Source organism: Rutilus rutilus (genome assembly GCF_951802725.1).
Source record: "Rutilus rutilus genome assembly, chromosome: 15".
Taxonomy (NCBI): domain Eukaryota; kingdom Metazoa; phylum Chordata; class Actinopteri; order Cypriniformes; family Leuciscidae; genus Rutilus; species Rutilus rutilus.
Window position 1 is genome coordinate 34,416,351 of NC_140220.1, and position 22,558 is coordinate 34,438,908.

Sequence of the window (22,558 nt, forward strand, 5' to 3'; positions counted from 1 at the left end):
TTGTTTCGTAACATCAAACACTCACTGCTGGTGAAAGGGAAGAAGGGACATGGAGAGGAATGTGAATGAGAGTGAAAGTAAGCGCGAACATGCGCAGCTCCTTGAGCGAATGACTGCTGGAGCGCGCGTAAAGATAATGAACTTCAGATGTTTTGTCATTCATACAGTAAAATTAATATTTTATTTAGTCTCTGTGACCGAATACATTGTAGTTTCATTTACAGCCATTATAAGTAACAGGAGAAGCCATTATAAAAACACAGGCCATCCCATGCTGGTATTACAGTCCAAGCTATGCTTTGGAGCATGGCCAACTCCCTATCATAGCAAATGTGTTCTTACAGCCATAACTAGGTTGCTCCACCAGCTTGTAGATTATATAACTGTAAAATGAATTACAAACTATATGTTTAGTGTTGCTTGGCCGTGCAAAACTCACTAACACAATGCTATGGTGTTGCAAGCTGCCAGGAGGACATTGCTAAGTTGTTGATAATAGGTCAGACTGGTTGCTAGGCTGTTGTGGGTGGTTGCTAGGTGATTAACTAGGTGTTAGCATTTGGAAAATGACCAGAAAAGGGTACAGTCAGCATTCAATTAAAATTCGCCCTGTTTTATAAATGCATCTAATTATTATTATCTTATTGTGAACGATTCATCCATGCATGTTTCATTGTTTATTTTTATTTTTTTTAATCTAAATGTCATAACTCGATCAGCCGGTGAAACGACCTTCTCTCGTGAGGTATGCATGACTTCTCCTGCCCCTTTCTCACGATTCACAACTTCACATTCATATCTGCCTCATCCAATCAACAACTGATGGTTAATATTAGGGGTGTGGACCTTCATACTTCCCTTTTTTTTCTTAGAAAATGTTATGTTTACATGTTAATCACACATCATACTAATTCATACAAAATGTCCACCTCATAAAATAGATACATTTTCTCATGAGATCAGGCTGGATGGTTTCGAAATCAACATTCACTCAGAAACCACTGTTGTGGTCTCTCCAATCTGAATGAACTAAAAAATGTTTGAAAGCATAAACTTGATGAGACCTTTATATGTTTATTTTTTTCTGACCCCAAAATATATGAGAGATTATTTTATTTTATTGAATACTGCTTAAGAAACGTTTTATTTTTTATCAAATTAATGTAAATATAAAAGCACATAAGGGCCAGAATGGCCAGCTGATATATGATAACACTACAGTTAATCTACATTTTCCCAATGCGAGAGTTGGCCTGAAACCAGAGCACATCATTACTATCATCACAAAGATCAAGCAAGACTAGCATTACTGTGTTCCTATACTACTTTGAAGTCTTGTACTCATCTGTTTCCTTAGTTAACCAGTAACCGCCATAAACAAAATGTATGTGCTTCCTCAAAAGTTACTTTGGTAACTTTCCAAGAACAATGCAAATACACAGAGGATCATGTAACCAACAAAACAGAATGAAACCTTTTGGGGTTTTCAATACAGCAGCACCAAGCATGATCACAAATGTCACTGCAATAGGCATTGGCAACTACAGCGGTCTCAGTAATCACAGCTAATGCAGTGTAATGCTTCTTTACAAAGGTTGTTTAGATTCGTGAAAAATTAAATTAAGGCAAAAATTAGATTTTTCATCATCAATAGAAAAGGTTTTTGATTTGATTTGAAATCTTTGGGGGAAAAAAAGTATATAAAAATAAAATAAAACAATGTTCAAAAACATAAAAAAAAAAACACAACAACAGATAAGCAGCAAACAATGTACCCTACTTTCCTGTGTTAACATACTTCTATCTATCCTGTGCGAAAAGGAGTAGGAAGAAGTCAAACTTATGTACTCCTACCCCTTTAATTCTTACATTCCTTCAATTAACAATTTTTTATGTTATTATTATTATTTTGTTACCTGCATCCATGCACATATACACACATATATATATATATATATACATACATCAAAGTGACCAGACAAGTATTTATTCATCTAACATCGATTCTGTACTTATTTAAGCAGCAAAAAAATAAAAATAACAGAAAAAAAATAAAAATAAATCATAAACAAAGGAGCACTCCTACTTTCACTACAGTGCTTCTTGTTACCTCTTGAAAATCTTTTCTGTATATTTTTTTTTTGAAAAGGAATATGTTAGGGCATTGCTTTAAGTTTTCATCTAGTTTATTCCACAATTTAACTCCGCAGATTGATAAACAATCTTTTCCTTGTTGTTCTAAATCTATTAGTCTTAAAATGTCCCCTTCTCCTTAAGTTGTACCCTCCCTCCCTTTCAGAGAACATCTTTCGTATATTCCCAGGCAATAATCTATTTCTTACTTTGAACATGAATACTGCAATTTGATCGTTGCTTATAGACCGCAAAGAACTCATGAAAGCGTTTGTACATGTATAGCGGGGCAGGGGTGCGGGAATTGTAGCAGAACTTGCGTATTTCAGAGGAATTTGTTCAGCAAGTTCTTATTTGAACAATTACCCCAGTATAGCAGTGAGTAAAAATAAAAAGGTTGGACGGTCATGCTTTTGTTCCAGAAGATAGCTATATAAAGATGAGCAGTCGCTTACCCTTAACATTCATTTGTTCAAAATGCAGTAAAACAGCAATATTGTGATTATTTTATTACGATTTAAAATAAACACTTAATTTTTCAGTCTTGTGTCAACATGATTCTTCAGAAATGGGAAAAAAACAACAGTATTGACATTACGTTTTTGTGAGAAATGTTTTATTATTTTCCAGTGGTGACTACTGGAATACATACACAAAACAGAGAGGGTTCAACAAAACCTGTAACAGTACTGAGGACAAGTTTGGATACAAGATGACTCAGAACTATCTCCATAATCTGAAATGTGTAAGTTTTATACTTTACTGAATAAAAAAAAAAAAAAAAACACAACAAGAAAAAACACAAGAAAATACATCAATTGAGAGGGATTGTTTACACCCCCGATTTTACCCTCTAGTCTGATAAATATCCCAAGTCCCTAACTCCGGTTACAAAAATTCGATTTAAAATGCAAAATATTTTCAATCTATTCTTTGACATACTGACTGAATAGACGTGCAATCAACAAAATCTGAACTAAGCGGCATCACTTCACCACTTGGTTCCCCTATGTTTCTATTGTGATGTAGCGTAGTTCTGATACAGTTGGGGACTAGCTTTAGAAATAATTCGGCCTTTCACACTCCTTATTTTCCTGCCTGCTGGGCTTGACGCCTCAGCAGCACGTAGATCTTTTCTTTGATCCAGTCTTTGTTGTAGGGCTGGTAGGTTTGTGTGTCTGCCCTGTACCTGTTTAAACGACCAGAAATGGACATGATTGCTGAGTGGCTCACGTGTTAGTTATGCACTGTTGTGTAAAAAGTGTGATTACTTACACAAGACAACTGAGGTCAGCAAGATCATCAACAAAGTCGAATAACTGGCTTATGTCATACGTGATTGAGGGACTGTTGGGATTCATCCTCTTCAGATGCTCTTCATACATCTTACAGACTCCTTTTTTTTGGAGAAGGGTAAATATTATGAATTAGAATAGTTCATGACATTCATTTCTAGTCCAATAAAAATGACTAAACATCCTACCTTCCATGCATTCGTTGACAGACTCATAGTCTGCGTATGTTCTGCCTTCTGGTCTCTTGGTGGGCTGCACCAGCAGAATAGTGTGAGACTGAACATCAGGAAGAAACATAAACAAGTTTAAGTAAATTATACATGATAAAGAAGAACAAAAATGCATAAAAAAATTTAATTAGAAATACCAAATATACCGAGAAATTACCTAATTATGTGGAGCCCTCTACTGCTAATAACTTGCTAGTACTATTTTACATCTGACAATGAGATTAATAGATCACATTTATATTGAAAGGATGACATCTTAATCTGATATCCATATGGCATATGAACTAAGTAACATTAAATATAACTCGCTCGAATAATCACACGGAAACTCTGGAATAAGACCCTGAAAACACCAGCTGTTGGACTCCAACCCTCCCCCCAAAACAAAACAGTCTAGATGCTTCTTGCTAAGAAAGATACTACCACGGGTGAACTTAAAAATGAGTTTGTTTAAATTCACACGTTAAACAAAGTGCTTAACTATGTAGAAATATTCCAGCGGAATATCCAATTTCCTGAATATTCGACGTTGCCTTGCTAGTGCTAGCTGCCCGCGTTCATCTTTTAACGTGTCAAGGCACACGATAAAACACGGTTTTCTAACAAGACAAACGACAACAATCTATACCATAATACAAAATATAGAACTGAAATACATACCATATCTGCTCCTGGTATCTAAACGTCGCTATGAATGATGTGCTAACCGCTGGCGGTTATTCACTGAGAGCAGCAACAGAAAGAGCATAAATGTGCACCGAACGTTCACTTCCGGTAGTGGCGGTGATTATTTGGCTTTTCAAAATAAAAGCGTGTGTCACGATTACACAAAAGGGAATTTATTTTAACTCCAAAATGTTCAAATTCGAGGGCTATGAGGGTTTAAAATTGCATTGTAATCATCAGCAAATAATGGCTTTGTTTTTTTGCAACAATATCGTATTGTTTTGTGTTATGTAGTAGCCTAAAATAATGTGCATCCTTTTTATGTTTGTGCTTTTGCTTAGTTTTTTATTTGTTTGTTTGTTTTTTGTGTATATTTATACCATCATTTTCTTCATTTTGACTTTACATTTGATATACGTTTTCAGGGCGACTTTGTATCATTATGTCCAGGAACTACAGATGAAAAAATAGCTAAAAAACAAATAGGCTAACCCTGGCTTATTACTGTAATGTGCACTGTACCTGTTCAATAAACGAATAACATAAAAACATCAAATCTGCATGCAAGATCGTCTCAAATGCTGTAGGCTACAAGAGATTTATTCTGGTAAGTTCTTGAGTGGAATCATAAACAATCAATGTTCTCAGTTTGTGTTAGCACTTTAATGGCTTAGCAAGAGTATACAATCGAAGTACAAAGTATATGGATATAGAAACATAAAGAAAAGGAAAATGATTTTAGCTTAATTCTAAACAGCACATTTATTTTCATGAAATTGATGAAACAGTTGAGTATGAAATATGTAAAAAAAATGACATGCTGTTTTTGATGCTTAAAAATGTAAAGAAAATGTGTTTATTTTAAACTAAAATAAAAAGTTTGAGGGGTCACTCAATATTCTTTCACAAATGAATGTCAATAAATGTCAGTATAAACCCAAGATGCCTTTCAAATTAGCCAGCGCAAAAATCCTGTGTGCACATTTGAATAAATTGGATTTGTTTGTTGGGGGATTGCAATGACCCTTCTTTTAACCCTTTATGCACGGGATCTCATTCTATAGCCTCTGACCCCGCTGATCCCTCTCCTGGATGTTGGTTCTCTCGGGGCAAGGCCTCTGCCTGAAGCATTACATGTCCTCTCACATTCCTCTTTGGATACAAAGTTATTGCCATTTCCTTGGCAACCCCCAAACCAGAATTGCGAGCAAGAGCCAGTGGAATGATCAAAGTAGAAACGAGATGTCCATTCATAACAGGACCCAACATCTCGTCCCAAAGAGCACTCACTAGCAGAGGGTTGACGGACTGAACTGTAGTCCTAAAAACAAAGGAGATAATGTGTTGGAAAGATAGTTCATACAATTAAATAAAATTATATGATGATAGATGAAGCATAAAGGAAAATTGAGTGTGAAAATGAAATGAGCTGTTATACCCTATCAGGACATCCTGCTCTTCCAAAACCATGAGCAGCTGTTACTCCATCCAGACAGCAGCCATATCTATTATCACACACACAAACATAACATAGATAATGGTGTGAAATAGGATATCAATTGTCAGTTTAGGTTTTAAAGTCTTCATTATATTGAATGGACCTTATTAAAATGATAGTCTACCCAAAATAGAAAATTCTTTCATCATTTACTCACCATCATGTCATTTCAAACATGCATGACTGTTTTTTTTTTCTTCTTCTGTGGAACATAATAGAAGATATTTTGAAGAATATTTGTTACCCAACCGTTTTGGTTCCCGTTGACAAATTCAATAGATGTCAAATGGGAGTCAATGGGAACCAAAATGGTTTGGTTCTTCTCAATCTTCTGCTTCACAGAAGAAAGAAAGTCATACAGGTTTGGAATGGCATGAGAGTGAGTAAACTATGACAGAACCATCATTTAAAATAATAGTACTACTATAAAATATCAGTTTTGAAAGTGTATTGATGTGTGGGCAGATTATATGACTATTTAGTTATGTATTATACTGTATATATGTACCTGGACCTGTGACAGTCATCGTGGGCACAGCCTTCTCCACGAGGCCCAGAGGCAGTAGTGTGACCATCAGGACAGCAGCCGTAATATGACTGGGCACAGTGCGGACCAGTCACAGAAGGGTATGGATCGCTTGGTCTGCGAACTGTCCACAAAGCAAATGTAGAGCAAGAATCAGCACATATACAATAGAAATAAGCACATGAGTAACTGCTTTTGAATCATCAACATATTTGTGACAGCTTTTTAACCTGAGGTTGCATCATGGGTGTGAGGCACAAATCCAAACAAGGAGCTCTCGTAAGCACCAGGGTCCTGCAAGCTGGGCACCACTAAACCAAAGCAACACAAGTGCAGAATGAGTGCCTCGTAGCACATAACACACCGTCAATGACCATGAATGAACTCACTTTGTGCTCCAGGGCAGGCCTGTGTGTTGCATTTCTCCAAAGCATGAGGTCTGCTGAGAGAAGCACATCTATCATCTGCATATTGATTCTGATCCAAATCCATGCACACCACTCTGCGCTCGCGAGTACCAGTTCCACAGCTACGAGTGCACTGAAGGAGACAGAGAGAGGAAAATACTTGAGAAAATGGCTTTCTCCTTTATTTCCTTCCTCTCCTTCCCTTTTCTCACCAAGCTAAAATCATTGGTGTAGTATCTAAAAACTTGGTGACAAGCTGGTCTCTGACAGGATCTGATGTCGTGTGGACGTGTCAAACCCCTGCAGTGGTGCTCAGGGATACGCTCTCCTCTGCCACCGACGCAGAACAACTCCCGCGTCTGCTGGCCCTCACCACACGTCACTGAACACTGGAAGAAACAACAGAATAGCACTATCATAAACGTTATAAATAAAAGAGCAACACCTGCAAAAAATTCTTCTGAGCATGTATACATAGATATTAATGGAATAATTACATACGTCACCAAAAGGACCAACACTGTACTCGGCACAAGGGTGCTGGTTGCAGGCCACCTGGGAGGCTGGTTTCATTAGGCCTAGTGCACTGCAGTGAGATTCATCCACCATTGCTGATGTTCTCTCATTAATACAGTACACAGTACGGGTCTGCGTGCCCCCACCACAGGGAAGAGAACACTCTGAATAGGTGCCGTATGTGTACCTACAAACACAATATATAAAGATAGTCACTTGTCGGACCCTACCTCGCTGAAAAATCCTCACCACTAATTCACAGACTGGAACACACATGATACAAACAACGAAAATGACACATACAAGTCCTGCACAGTGGCCAGGGGGAACTTTGAGCCATTCCTCTTCCAAAATAGTGGCCAGGTCGGGTCACCGTATGTGATGCTGGTGGAGGCAAAGGCTTTCAGACTGGCTCCTCCAAAATATCTCACAGTGGCTCAAAAATATTAGATCTGGTAGCTTTCCTGTAGCTCAAACAGTAGAGCGTTGGCGCTTGCAATGCCAAGGTCATGGGTTTGATTCCCAGGGAAAGCAAGAACTGCATAAGAATGTAAATGTGTACCTTAAAAATGCAATGCAAGTTTGGATAAAAGTAAATGTGACTGTGCAGAACAATTTTGGTGGCAACAGAAGAGTCAAGGTGCGCATTTAATTCTGGAGTGAGTTGGGTAGCTGTGGTTTTGTGTTTTTTGGATACAATCCGAGTTATTCCTGTTGGATGTGGTTCGTATGAGGTAATGTGCTGACTTTACTAGATACCATAGCTGTAACGGTCACCAGCTGGAGTGCCCTTGAGAGCCACCAGAGGGCACTCCACACCAGACTATTGTCACTCTCACAAACTACATTTCCCAGAACTCACTGCCCGGACTCATCATCACTGATTGCATTCACCTGTATCTCATTACCTTGTTAGTTTCAGCCTATTTATTCCATGGTCACTCATTCACTCACTGCGAAGTTTTGTTTGTGTCACACTGCCTGTTTTTTTTTTAAATGGACTGCCTGCCTGCCTGCGTTTAACCTATTGCCTGTTCTTTGGATTACGCCTTAAATAAAAGCTGCATTTGGATCTTAACCTTCGTGTCTCGGAGCAGATCGTGACAATAGTTCTCGATACACCACAAATACTTGCTGTCCTGTTCACAGAAGAGCCAGTAAGACGAGCACCAAAAATTTGTCCTCTTTTGAACTCTATGTCTCCCATTGTGTTGTGGATTGCAATATCTTATGTACAGCTATTGCTCTGTGAATTAAACCTTCACACTCTTCTCTTACTGATGGAATTGTAATCAGAGAAGATTGGCCACCAGGCCGCACATACATAGGAGTGAAACCTCCAACACTATATTGGCCAGTGCTGCAGTTTCATTGTCCAACCCCTGAATACATTTAATTATAGATGCACAAACAAATCACACATACACAAAAAACAAAAAAACACAAATTACTTGTAGGTGTCCAGATGGGCAGCGGCCACAGGGCGATGTCTAGAGGTGACAGGAAGAGAGTCATCCTCAAAAGCCACAAACTCCCCATGGCTCACCGCCTTTAAGCAGAGATAAGGGTGTTAGAATGAAGTGTTTGTGTGTGTGGTTTTGAGCTGTAGTCAGTGTACACGTACTCTGCAGACACCCTCCACACAGACGTCTGTGCGGCCCACGTAGCACGGTGTGCCGTCCACCACAGTGGGTCTGTGACGGTAGTAGAAGCTCTCTCCACTGGGCACACACACCAGCTCACATGGGTTTGAAGCTAGACCAAAACACAACAGGTCATGTGACTACATAAAGAGACACATCTTATTACACCATAACAATGAAAGCATCCAGAACTTTCTGACTCAACCATACATTACATCTAATTATGTTTTTAAGACTTACTTTGTGTGTAAAAGTATTTCCCTCACTGTCATTTAACAAATGAAAGCTCCAATTTAAAGGTGCTCTAAGTGATGTTGGGTGAAGTATTGTCAAACAAAACGGAGGTTAGCTAGACCCTCCCTCCTCCTCATCCGCGCACTAACCCCCCAAACCCCACCCCCAAACCCTTCTTGTTGGTTATTGGCTGGAACAGTTTGTTATGTTTCGTGGTCCAAGTTGGCCCAGTTTGTTTTTGTCGCCGTTTGTGGAGCCTGGGCGGTCTACAGAGACCACGTTTTTTTACAGTGTGTTCAGGGGACAGGCAGCTAGTGGATAGTGAGGAGATGTTTGCTGTGTGTGACAAAAAATGTTTTGGCCTAAAAAACGCGTGACATCGCTTAGAGCAGTGGTTCTCAATTCCAGTCCTCGGGACCCCCTGCTCTGCACATTTTGTATGTCTCCCTTATTTAACACACCTGAACCAGATCATCAGCTCATTAGGAGAGACTCCATGAACTGAACTGAGTGTGTCAGATAAGAGAGACATACAAAATGTGCAGAGCAAGGGGTCCCGAGGACTGGAATTGAGAACCACTGGCTTAGAGCACCTTTAAGTCTATGTGAAAATAACATTTTAGACAACAAATAATTTTCTTATTTAAGCTTATTTTTCATAAAAAGAGATCTCAATTGAATAGCTAATACTATATTTAATAGCCAAACAGTTGTTGAATCAACAACAAAATTTTTTCTTGTTTTAAGTGTAAATTTAACCAAATTGACAGAGGTTTATGCTCAAAATGAGAAAAAAAAAAATGTCATTCGGATGAGAAAATGTATGTTTTTAGTAAATTGTATTTATTTATTTTGCACTTTATTTAATTGTATTTATTTAATTCAGCTACCTACCTTAAAAACATCAGCTGTTACAGCTCAAATATACAAATAAACTTCCTAACGGAACGTCCTCATACAAAAATCTGTATAATCAATCAAATGAAATTTTACATTTCGCCTTTTATACCTCCATAATATGGCTGCCAGGTGTAACGCTTTCCCTGGAACTCCATTCGGTCAAACTGAGAACACTGTTCTTCACGAAAATCTCGAGCTCCAACAGGGCATTCCTATACGGAGGACAAAAGTTATAGCGCTCTAAAACAGTTATATTAAACATTAAGTGTGTGTGCATTTGATTGTGTGTTAAGTTGTTTACCTGTGTGTTACAGAGTTTGTAGGACTTGGATGGTCCCACGCAATTGTGTCCACCATCCGTCCTTAATAATAAAAGATAGAAGATGGGTTATGAAAGCTCTGAAGAAAAGGGTTTCAAGTGTACTAAACACGCAGGTGTTCACCCACCTCATGGTGTTGCAGACCCTGGTTCTCACAGCTACTCCGGTGCCACATGTGCGGCTGCAGGCTCCGTACGGACCATACTGATCCCAGTAATCATCAGACGGCTGCCTCACCTATACAGCAAACACACTATCTATCATGGTGGGGACAAATTCCCATCTTATATAGACAAAACCACTTTTATATGGATCCCTTACACATTCAAGGTGAAAAGAACATAAATTTAGTTGATCTGATTCTCTCCTCTGACATTCCAGCCAACAGGGAACATTCCCACAACTTTCACTAATGTTTTGTAAAGGTTATGATAAAACGTTTTTTTTAAAAAACATTTAAAAAGTGTTCTTATAATATTATTAATATTTGATAAGCGTTCTCATGTTGTAGAGAGAAATGTTCTTGAAATGTCTTTATGATTTTTACCTGAATGTTCTCATAAACATACTGAGAAAAACATTAAAAAAAAAAACATTAAAAAAAAGTATTTACTTGATAAATGTTGACATTACATTTCTTGGAATATTACAAATAAGCATTCAAAGAATGATATATGTTTAGTAGGAGAATGTACTAACATTATCATAACATTTTAAATAACGATATATTAACAATTTAGAAATATTGCAAATCCCTGTGTTCCCACAGAACATTTGTTTGCTGGGAAAACATTTACTTAAGAGCTGGACAGTCATTTCTGCAATCATATTAATACTTGAGCACATGTGTTTCATGTTAATGTTGTTTTACTCACACAGAAAACTGCAGAGGTCAAGCACAAGATCCCGAGAAGAGAGTGGACCATCATCTTCAACATAAGAATTTTTGTTGACCACAAATTCACAAAACACTGAAACATCTATAATGAACAGTCACTTACCTTCTCACTGTCTTACTTCGAAAATTCCAAGTTCCCCCAGTCACAGCGAGACAGTCGTGACACTGATGTCCATTCACTCAAGACTGAACATCTCTTCCTTTGTGCACAGCACACGTACACAAACGTACCAATACACACTACTCATATCAAGTTACAATTAACCCCTCTTGGGAGACAATATCATGCCTGACTACTGCACAAATCTGATTTAGTCTGAGATCGTGATCACACTTCATCATTCAGAACTGTTTGGTAAAAATGAAAAGCATAGTTTGAGTTCTACGCAAAATCTGTTTATTTAAACTAGTTCCATTATCATTTTATAATTTTGCAGTGCTTTAGAAGAAAGGTCAGAGGTCAAGTGTACATTTTCACAATACATGTTTCAAATCAGCTTTACAGAAAGATACTAGACTTGCAAGAGGCTTTTGACCTGCCACTGTCTATAATAAAAAAAATTATTATGAAAGCAAGAGACAGCATGATTATGAAAGCATAATTGTGTGATGTGTGACAGATCTCACAGTCAGGCTTTTTTCAATGTTCTAACCAAAGATGTTCCTTGGTGCCACTAAACGTATAGTATTAAATCATAGGGGTGGAAGCGGTCTGTGACACGCTATCCTCAAAGCTGCTATTTTAGTCCATTTCACTTTTCAGCAACCAAAATGACAGATGGTTGTTGTCACTGTGTGAAGGAGTCATTTACCTACACAATTGGCTTCACTTACACCCCAACAGCTAAGATCCAGAGACCACGTAAACTACTTATGTAGAAGAAAACCCTTGGATACTTGAATCAACATTGCTTAGGTGCCTAACATTTGAAGATCTGTAAAAGTAATTTGTGTGGATGTTAAAATCTTTTCTTGTATCTCCATTTTAAAATGCAGAGACAGCTAAGAAAGCCATGTTGATTACCCTGAAAACTGTAAAAAAAAAAAAAATGGCTCCCGTCACTGCATGTCTCCATCAGAGCTGTCGGTTGAGCTTCTCTGCCTGCCTTTCTTTGGCATCCAAAGCGTATTTGGTGTCCTGGAGGTCCTTGACGGTCTCCAAGGCCTCCTGCAGCTCGTTGTCAAGGGCGTTGTACTTCTCAGTCAGTAATCGGTTCTCCAAGCGGAGCTCCGTGATGTGGCGACTCAGCTCCAGGTTGTAATGACCGCAGTGCTCACGGAGCTGCTCCACCTCTCTAAGCAGGGCCTCCATACTCCTCATCAGAGTCTCCAACTTCTCCTGCTGTTGTGTCATACTGTTGTGTTGCCTCAGTCCAAATATTCATAAAACTTATGAGAGGAAAATTGATCCAGAAACACGGACCAACACAGCCTGCAATCCTCTGTCACGCGTCTCACTGACTAATTTGTTAAATCCAGTTTGTTTAATCCCCTCCTTGTTTAAGCTCTTTCTTTTTCTGCCTGCTACTGTCCTGTTTCTTCTTCTATACACATCTCCATCGGACGTCAGGTGGTGATGCAACATTAGTGTTGTTATTGTTAACTACTAAAACTCGTTTTGGTTTTAAAATTATTTTCGTCAAGTGAAGCTTATCATAAAATCTAAATGTTAGATGAAAAACGTAAAAAAAATTAATGGAAATTACAGCTGTTGACTGGCAATTTAAATAAAATAAGTTAAAGTTGTAGTACTTAAAGCTACAACTATAAATAGAAATTTCTAAAACTTAGTAAAAATGACAAAAGCACATTAAAATGACTAAAACCTAAAACTAAAGTGAAAATAAAAACTAATAATGAAATTATTATTAGCTATTCCGAAATATTAATACATATTAGTATATGAATAACACCAAAATAGCACTGTCCAATAACAGCAGAAATGTGATTTACTAGAAAGAACTTAGCACAAAAAATGTAACATAAAATTACATGTAATGTACTAATATGTTAGCCTTATTAGTAGAGTGACAAAAATACTGTAGAGTTTGATGGTGTTACGGTTAAATCAAAGTTACGGAAAGTGTTTTCTCCTCCCTTTATTTTGGTACCCAAACTATATGCATAGCTGTATTTTATTATTTGCATTGAGTTATGTTTTATTCCTGCTGTCTGTGACAGACCAGACACATTTTGGGGTTGTGAGATCTAAAGGACATTCTGCTTTTTTTTAGTGTGTGTGTGTGTAATCCCCAAGATGTTGTTAATGCATCGATGCACACACATAAATTCGCATTATACTGTAACTAAAGACAGATGAACTTTGGTCCATGTGCATCATCAAGTTGAATGATGTCTGCTCATAAAACTCTTAATGCGATCAGTCAAGCAAAGGCAAAAGTGTGGCTAAGCCATCATAATCACCAAGGTGATTACCATGCCAGTACTTTAACTGCTTATCCAGTACGCTGTCAGTATATGCTCCTCTCAGAATAAACACTATAAGAACCCCAGTGCATCGATCTACTCTGATATAAGACATTTCTATTCTAATGAATGTGCAAAATGCACATTTGTAGAGTGAGAGAACTGTACAGTGTGCAGCTATAAAAAGAGAGGTCACATTAGATTAAGTCTGTGGCCATAGTCTTTTAATCTGATGGCATTGACCCTATTCACAGCAGCGCCTTATTTTAATGTGAGGGATACATCTCTTTAGTGGGTTGTACTGTCATTTAATGCGTTTTTGGATTTTTCTGCTCATGAAACACTACAAAAATATCTTTCTAAGAATTTTTAGTAGACAAAAACCCCTGACAACAAGAGCTGTGGATTTTTTTTAAAATGTGATCTAGGAGCTTTATACAGCTTTTTGCAGCGAATGCCATTGAAAACACATCAAAACTATCCCTCACAGCCTCACTTTCGTACCTGTGTCACGGCGCTGCTCTGAATAAGGTCTATAGTCAGGTGCACACATAAAGCTAGCTAGTCCAGCCATGTCAAAAGATATCAGGCATCAGAGATTGTGGTGGGGAAAAAGCGACAGAGCCACAAAGAGAGCTTTCCTAAATTGTCGCCACATTCAACTTGTTACACAATCATCACTGCTGCTCAAGTGCTTCTGACATGTAGTACTTTTGTCATGAGTTATGACCCTGCAATTCTTTCTGGTGTTCTTTCTGTTTGGCAAAAAGAAGAAGAAGAAAAAGTTTAGCATAAATATTTTTTTCTATCCAAAATATTTTATAGGCCTATACATATTAAAAATACAATAACAAATATTCAAACTAGTATATTTAAACTTTGAAGAAATATTACAAGATATTATTGCGGGGCGATAAAATACAACAGAACAATGTACAACACAATGTTATGTATCAGGGTTATTTCTGTCTTTAGTTTCTTTGTGTTTTAGGGGCCGTTTACATGACACCGTTTTCCACTAGAAACTGAAAACTTTATGCGTTTTGGACATTCATTTACATGACAATAACGGTTTGGGTTCCTGAAAACGGGGATTGTGTCTCTGTGTAAACTACAAAAACGTGAATCTGTGAAAATGGTGACAGCATGCAAGTATGTGTTTAGTCTATTATATAGCCTAGTGTTTCTTTACAAAGTGACATTGCCAACTACTGGCCTGGAATGAAAATACACCCTTTTAAATAGTTTTCGCTGATGCTGCGAATGGGGATCATTTTGACAATTGTCATCTGTACAAAGATAAAACTTTTCTGTTTTAGTACATAATTTTTGTCATGTAAGCGTACACTTTGTTTGGTTTTCCCTGTTTCCCTGTTTCCCACTTTGTTTGCCTGTGTTCATAGTTTGTTTCCATGGTTTCTTATTAAGTAAACACCTGTTCTGTTTCAGTTAATTAGCTTAATTAGAAATAAATGAGTGTATTTAAACCCTGAGCTCTCCTCCGTTCTTTGTCTTGCATTGAAGTTATGTTAGCTGTGTAGTGTTCATGTCCTCAGAGTTCATTAATAGTATCTTCATCGTGCATTCTGCTCTTTTTGAATCGTTTACCGTTATAGCCAGAAAGTAACGGTTTGGTATTTATTTCTTATTTCACAAATTTGATTAAATAAAAGTATTTTTAAAATACACAAATGGCACACACACACACACACACACACACACACACACACACACACAAATCAGTAAAAAATATAGAATATATACAGACCTATATACAATATTTTAATATTATAAAAACATTATATAATTATAAATATACACAATAATAAAATAAATATTCCTAAATGATGAAAAAATATCAAAAAGTAGGCATAGGGGTGTAGAGATTTATATTTTCTCCCATATTTTTGGAATAGAACATGTTCATTTTTACTCAACTGCACTGGATTTTGTTTGTTTTTGTTGTGCAATGAGAAAATAAAATGGTAAAACAGCTGTTTAACAGCTAATTTTAGCATGTGCGGACAATTGTAAATGTGGTGCAGCCACTTCCGCTGTCTCATAGCAACGCTATTGTAAACAATGCTGGCCCATTCATCGCAGTCTTCTCTCTTTCACCCTCTCTTCATGTTTTAATTTCTTTTCTAGTGGTTATTAAAGCAGCTGAACATGCACCAACCCGAACGTTTTGCAGGGGATGATGCAGGCGAACCTGGGCCATCTGTTGAGTCAACAAACCAGGAGGAGAGAATAACAGCCCGTCGCATCCGCATAGCCGCTCGACATGAGGCCGAAACACGGTAGACAATTCATCTCATTATTCAGTTGCTCAACTATTTTCAATAGTTAACGTTAGTAATAAACATATACTTCTCAGACATTTAAGTAACTTATTCTGGTTTAATGACACATTGTATTATTATTTTTTTGCAGCCAACTGCTGGGTGAAGATTCCCAGGGAAAGTTGGATATTAAAGAAACACGGGAAAGTCAGAAGGAAGTGGAGCAAAGGGAAAGGGTCAATATATATTTAATATAAGGACAAAATAGTATTATATTGCAATATTCTGTTTAATGATGGTCTGTTCAGATAATTAGCATTATCATACAAAAATGCAATAGCCTAACTGGGATGATAATTAAGAAATATCTTAATAATTAAGAGTATTGTAGATTTGAATTACTGTACTGTACTGTACTGTACTGTAGTACTAAATATTGTGCACATAGTGTAAGAGGTAAGTTAGATCAGGTTTTCAGGATACTGTCCTCTCCTCTTTTTGCAGCACATGGCAAAATTAAAAAGTGATGGTCTAGAAATGGTGACCAACATTCAGGTAGCAGCAGACGCCAGAGAGTCCGACAGGAGAAAAGATCAAGAGGAGGCATGTCGACTGAGGTACATGCAATTAAACACTTTTTTTTTGTCTCCATAGACAATATCACTAAAATGTTTTACACTGGGAGAAACAAACAATATGACAATAAGCCTTTGAAATTGTACCTCTGTGACATTTGTATTCACAATAAAAATCATTTGATTTTGTGAAGGAGAGAAATTTTGGAAACCGAGGCCAAATCCAGTCAGGAAAAGTTTGAGGAGATCACTCGCAAATGGACAGATGCTGCAATGAAACAGACCCCGCTAAAACTGAGAGATGCTCTGAACAACCAGCAACAACTCTGTGAGCAGATTATAGCGGACAAGAATAAACTGATCAGTGAGCTACAGCAGGTGAACACACACACTTCGACGTGCAACAAATGCATCACGAAACATATAGACTCAAAATTAAGAGTGTTTGTGTGCAGGAGCTGAAGGCAAGCGATGATCGCTATGTGAAGGACCTGAAAAGACAGGCTAATGACGTAGACCTGCTGACTGAGAGGATAGAAGAACAGGCCTCAAGTCTAAAAAAGTCATACCGGGAGGACCTGCAGCTGATTGAGGTGTGGTACTGCCCCCTGCAGGCTGGAGGCCATTTTTGCAGATACAAATCTTTTATTCCATCCTTTATCATTTTCTTCTGAGATGTCGAGCAATACACATAACGGAATAAATACGAATGCATACTATTCTACTTTTCTGTGAACATTAAAGAACTCGTTTGATGAGGAGAGGAGAACGTTGCTAACCAAACAAAGGCAGAAATGGGAGCATCAGAAGAAGGAACGTAATGAGAGAGAGGTACAGCATGTAACATGTAACACACACATGCACAAGGGAGTAAATCAGGGATCCGTTCTATTGATTGAAACCAATATGAATGTAAATACCTTTGATTGAAACCTTTTAGACAACAGATGCATATTTTTCTGCAGCTGCGGAACTTGATGAAAGGTATAAGTCTCCCTGAGGAGCTTGAGGACTTGCTGCAGAAACTACGGGTTCAGACAGCTGAAGAACACAACATAAACAAAATCAGTTGGGATACGGAAGTACAGGTGAATTTGATATGGATTTAATTACAAGAATAACTACGAGAATAAGAATGTTACTGTATATACTGCTTAGATGTAACCATACTAGATACAGTAATGCTGTAGGTACAAATAAAACACTGATTTTGTGTGTATCTGTGTGTGTGCAGAATATAAGGAAGAATGTACAAGAGGCGAAGTTCATCTGCCATATGAAAGAAGAAACACTTCAATACAAATTTGAGAGGCTAAAGAAAAGAGAGGAAGAGAACACCATTTTAAAATCCCTGTTGAAGAGGAAAATCATTAGGTATTAAAAGTTTTACAGGTTAATCTTGTGTACGCTTTTTTTTTTAAAGTGACAGTGACTTTACTGAATCTCAAGAATCTTTTAAGAATCTTAAAAAGTATCATAGTTTAAGCAGCACAACTGTTTTCAACATCGATAATAATCATAAATGTTTCTTGAGCACCAAATCAGCATATTAGAATGTTTTCTGAAGGATCATGTGACACTGAACACCGGAAACAGTCTGTCTTTTAATTTTAAATTGTAATCAAATGTCAAAATATGACTGATTTCACTGTATTTTTCATCAAATAAATGCATATTTTTTTTAGTGCAGCAAAACCCCATTATCTGCCCATTTAGGTTTCACTGTAATGTAGGGCTGTAATCTCCCAGTCGATTAGTCGATTATTTGGTCGATACGTTCTGGCTCGACCAAAATTCTGATTGGTCGATTTTTTGCCGCGTTCATTTCATCAGGTGGAAAGCACTAATTGCTAATGGGGGTGTTTTCAGAGCACCCCTGTTTCACAGGTAACAGTCTGTCTTCAGAACACCCCCCTTGTTTTCACTTCTTTTGGATTAGTCCAACCCACTGGAGAAGAGAGACAGACTGAAGAAAGTAGGCTACTAGAAGGTTTGCTGAATATCATTTATTTAATTGTGAGAGCGTTTAATTCATAGTCAGTCAGTCAGTCCTCTTCTACCATGTCAACAAAGACATCGGCATTTTTTTTTACATAATTTTTAGTCGAAAATTTTAGGACATCAGTCGGCTAAGATTTTCTTGGGTTGATTCAGTCAAATTTTATTTTATTTTTGACTTGAATAAAACATACCACCCAAAGCATAGGTTACTTCAAAACACTTTTTGATAGAATGAAAAATTAGATCCATAAGAACACTGATGGAGTAGTATTCTTGACTTGTACTTAGAACTTATCTGAATGTTTCAGGATGCAGGATGCTCTTAACAACCTAAAGACTAAATGCGGCAATCAGGAGAAGCAGTCAAAAGCAGAAAACCAATCACTGAGCAATGACAACGCCCGCCTCAAACAGCAGTACCGAGACATGCAGAAGAAAGCAAGGTGAGCAAACTTACTCGCATCATAATCTAGAAACACGTTCGGACGGTCCCTGGACATTCCTTGTGTTTGTGTGTGTGGACAGGCACTTTGCAGCGCTCGATGCCGAGCATTTTGAGAAGCTGTGGTTGATGTATGAAGATGAGGTTAAGGCCCTGGCACACAGGGCGCTAGAGACTGACCGAATTATTCACGAGCAGCAGTTGGGTCTGGCTTGGGTGTCTCCTCTGGTCCCCTTCATGGAGCGCTCCGGCCCGATCAAACAGCAGACCGTCAGGACGGACACACAGACTGCTGCAGATATCCTGCAAGGCGAAACAAGAGGACATTTAGTGGAGGAATATGAGGGCCTGGAGAACACTGGAGTTAACAGAAGCACAGTGAAGAGAATTCTGGAGCTGCTGTGTGATGAAATGGTGAGTGTGTGTTTGCGGCTGATTCTTTAGTTAAGACACTTTTGGCTGTCTTGTAATCTTGAAAAATGTCTGTGTTAAAACACATGGCCTCAAAGTTGGCATGAAGCACAAGTTGCGACAGTCTTGTCTTCCCTATTGTATATATATCAGAGTGAAACGGCTTCTTGAACAAGAAAAAATGTAGGGCGGGACTTGATTTTGTCCATGGGGAATTGATTGGATCGCTGGATTGTTGTGGTTTGCTATTGCTGTGATGTCATGTGAGTGACAGGTTGTCCCGCCCTCGCACCAGTAAACACGTTATCAGATAAGAAAAGAGATGTTGTTGCAAGAGGGAGGGGAAGTTATTTTTGATTAAAGATTATGCGCATATGAATTAAATAAGAAATAATGTTGTGCACGGATAAATCATTCATAATAAATACTGCAATATTCCATAACGAAATAAGAATGATCCATTTTAATTTCATGGTGATTTTGATTCGGTCACCCTCATGTAATTCCAAACCTGTATGACTTTCATTCTTGTATGGAACACAAAAGAAGATATTTTATGTTTAAACATAATGTTATAATATTTATTATGTTTTGTCCATATTGTGGAGTCAATCGGTTCCAATGTTGTTTAAGACTCATGTAGGGATAGTTCACCAAAAAATGAAAATTAGCCCATGATTTACTCACCCTGAAGCCATCCTAGGTGTATCAGACAAATACAATCGGAGTTATATTAAAAAAAATGTCCTGGCTCTTCCAAGCTTTATAATGGGAGTGAATGGGTTTATGTCTTTGGAAGTCCATCAAAGTACATCCATTCATGATAAAAGTGCTTGTGTATGAAAAATATCCATATTTAAAAATGTATCAACTAATATAACTAGCTTCCGGCAGACGGCCGTACGCATCGATTTACGCCAAAAGAGTAATGACTAACGTGGTTGCCCAGCCCTGTTTGTTTGAACCACGAGAGGCGTCAAAGCTTACGCTACTCCTACATCCTACGTCATACATCGTCAAATGTTACTCTTTTGGCGTAAGTCGACTTGCGTAGGTCGTCTGCCGGAAGCTAGTTATTTTAGTCGATAAAGTTTTAAATATGGATATTTTTCTTACACGAACGCATCGCTTCACTTCAGAAGGCCTTTATTAACCTGGGCCTGGGCCGCGTGGAGCACTTTAATCAGGGATGGATGCGCTTTGATGGACTTCCAAAGACATAAACCCATTCACTCCCATTATAAAGCTTGGAAGAGCCAGGACAATTTTTTTATATAACTCTGATTGTATTCGTCTGAAAGAAGAATGTCATATACACCTAAGATGACTTCAGGGTGAGTAAATCATGGGCTAATTTTCATTTTTGGGTGAATATCCTTTATATAAATGCAAAGTAGAAACTCCTAATTTTAACAATTAAAAACACTATTAGAAGGGAAGTAAAAAATTCTGGTAAGGAACAGGCCCCAAATAGAGAAATTCTTGGTGAATTAACTTCTCAACTCTTAAAAGTTAAGAAAAATAAGTAAGGAGACATCATAATTTAAAGTGATTATAAACAAACATGTTTTTCTTTTCAAAATCCTCTATTTCAAAAATCACCATTGTATGTATGCGTTTTTATTTATAAACTATTGTGATATCTTATCATTTCTCTTTTTCTCTCAGGGGTTTCTCGTAGAGAGTAAACTGCTAAAGCTGTTGTCTCATCTGGAGAAGAATGAACAGGCCCTTATAAAGCTAGATGTCATTTTCTCGGTAAGTACAATTATACCTGTAATAAATTATTTTAATTTAGTTATATTAACATAATCTTATTTAAAATGCTAAACAAATAACAATCACAAAATCAAACTAACACTATATTTGTAAGCAGTACCAAAGGTACATCAGCTTAGATAGGAGGGCCTTCGAATGGAGGCCTTGGAGTCAAAGAAGTAGAGAACCACTCAGTTAGACACAAAACAGTCTGAGTTGATTTCATCTGTCTTTTATGCACACAGGCAATAGGGATTGAGAGTGAGGTGGATGTGTATAAAATGGCTGAGTTCTTTATGAATTACAAACAACATGGCGGAGAGCAGAGGGAACGGATGGAGGTAAAAGTGGATCCCGTCACCTGAGTTCAACCTCTCACTGTGCCACTCTGGAAACAAACCTAAACATGTTCCACTTCTCTTTTGTCTTTTTGTTAGGAAGAGGAGACAGCCAGTGAGCAGGGAGAATCCGTTGAAGAACCCTCTGACCTCATCCATCCTAATGACCTACTAGTGGCTCTGAAAGACTTTACCGCCCAATACTGCAGACCATAGTCAGTGCACTTGCATTTCAAACCTAAAAGTTTCTGTCATCACACGTGTTCCCTGAAATCTGCTGTATTATGTGTCCAGTGATGTCCAGGCCTCGCAGAAGAGCAGTGTTTTGGGTTTGGAAATGAGAGATGACTCTGAGGATGAAGCATACTGGGAAAGCATAGCTAATGTCTTGCCAGAGTCCAAACTCAAGCTCTGGAGTGCTATAGATACAGCTCTCAACAAGTACCAGTAAGTGTGCATTTCATAGTCAATCATTACAGCATATAGGACCCAAATCAAAACCTTGAATTTGACTTAAACCTGTATTAGTAATAATAAGGATGCTTTATCCTCAGCACTGCACTGACTGAAAGGGCTGAGCTTCTGGTGGAAACACAGGATATACAACAACAGAATGCTGAGCTCAGACAGCTACTGCATCTTTATACATCCTCCAAGGTGACTGAGTGTGTTACATGATGTTAAGTTGTTAAGTTTCAGTTTGGCTGTTAACTTCTAATCATCTAACTTGATTTCTCCTGATAGGCTAGTGCGGAGACAGAGACCCAGACCACCAGAATGAGGCAGTTCCCCATGTGATATATAACTTGAGCTTGAACATTTAAATTGTAGTGCTGAAAGGCATATTTATCATATAGATGCAAATAGTATTTTTTTGTTTTGTTTTACTGATTTTTTTCCCCAAGGTATGAATAAGAAATAAATCATTTTCAACACAAGAATCTGAAGATGTTTATTTTGAAACATGAATTGATTACATGAATTTTTCTGTGATTCCAGTGGAATAATTTGTATAATTTTACATTTTGTGTTATAGCAACTAAATGTGCAAATGTTTG

The 22,558-nt window shown here is 37.8% G+C and overlaps 3 protein-coding genes across 8 annotated transcripts; 1 reads left to right on the forward strand and 2 right to left on the reverse strand.

Annotated features, from left to right (window-relative positions):
- Positions 1-2,891: 2,891 nt before the first annotated feature.
- erh (ERH mRNA splicing and mitosis factor) lies at positions 2,892-4,472 on the reverse strand. Its single transcript, XM_084431834.1, has 4 exons — positions 4,319-4,472; positions 3,617-3,704; positions 3,409-3,529; positions 2,892-3,322 (listed from the first exon to the last, which is right to left on the reverse strand). The coding sequence occupies exons 1-4, from the start codon at positions 4,319-4,321 to the stop codon at positions 3,220-3,222; spliced, it is 315 nt and encodes a 104-aa protein (XP_084287960.1). The 5' UTR covers positions 4,322-4,472; the 3' UTR covers positions 2,892-3,219.
- A 491-nt stretch (positions 4,473-4,963) lies between these two features.
- Positions 4,964-12,729, reverse strand: paplnb (papilin b, proteoglycan-like sulfated glycoprotein). Of its 4 annotated transcripts, none has more exons than XM_084431323.1 (14): positions 11,370-12,728; positions 11,244-11,297; positions 10,496-10,605; positions 10,350-10,410; positions 10,158-10,260; positions 8,896-9,026; positions 8,723-8,820; positions 7,257-7,458; positions 6,968-7,144; positions 6,738-6,888; positions 6,579-6,659; positions 6,331-6,472; positions 5,763-5,829; positions 4,964-5,645 (listed from the first exon to the last, which is right to left on the reverse strand). In XM_084431323.1, the coding sequence occupies exons 2-14, from the start codon at positions 11,295-11,297 to the stop codon at positions 5,364-5,366; spliced, it is 1,659 nt and encodes a 552-aa protein (XP_084287449.1). In that variant the 5' UTR covers positions 11,370-12,728; the 3' UTR covers positions 4,964-5,363. The 4 variants fall into 4 exon arrangements, with proteins under 4 accessions (XP_084287449.1, XP_084287452.1, XP_084287451.1 ...); XM_084431326.1 differs by having other exon boundaries at positions 10,496-10,625; positions 11,370-12,725; XM_084431325.1 differs by having other exon boundaries at positions 10,496-10,625; positions 11,244-12,729.
- A 2,464-nt stretch (positions 12,730-15,193) lies between these two features.
- On the forward strand, positions 15,194-22,437 carry drc1 (dynein regulatory complex subunit 1 homolog (Chlamydomonas)). Of its 3 annotated transcripts, none has more exons than XM_084431433.1 (17): positions 15,194-15,327; positions 15,842-15,993; positions 16,127-16,211; positions 16,480-16,592; positions 16,745-16,928; positions 17,006-17,143; positions 17,295-17,381; positions 17,516-17,638; positions 17,785-17,924; positions 18,860-18,994; positions 19,077-19,407; positions 21,073-21,162; positions 21,408-21,503; positions 21,600-21,715; positions 21,795-21,947; positions 22,055-22,157; positions 22,245-22,437. In XM_084431433.1, the coding sequence occupies exons 2-17, from the start codon at positions 15,863-15,865 to the stop codon at positions 22,296-22,298; spliced, it is 2,079 nt and encodes a 692-aa protein (XP_084287559.1). In that variant the 5' UTR covers positions 15,194-15,327; positions 15,842-15,862; the 3' UTR covers positions 22,299-22,437. The 3 variants fall into 3 exon arrangements, with proteins under 3 accessions (XP_084287559.1, XP_084287560.1, XP_084287561.1); XM_084431434.1 differs by having other exon boundaries at positions 15,204-15,322; XM_084431435.1 differs by having other exon boundaries at positions 15,227-15,316.
- Positions 22,438-22,558: the final 121 nt, after the last annotated feature.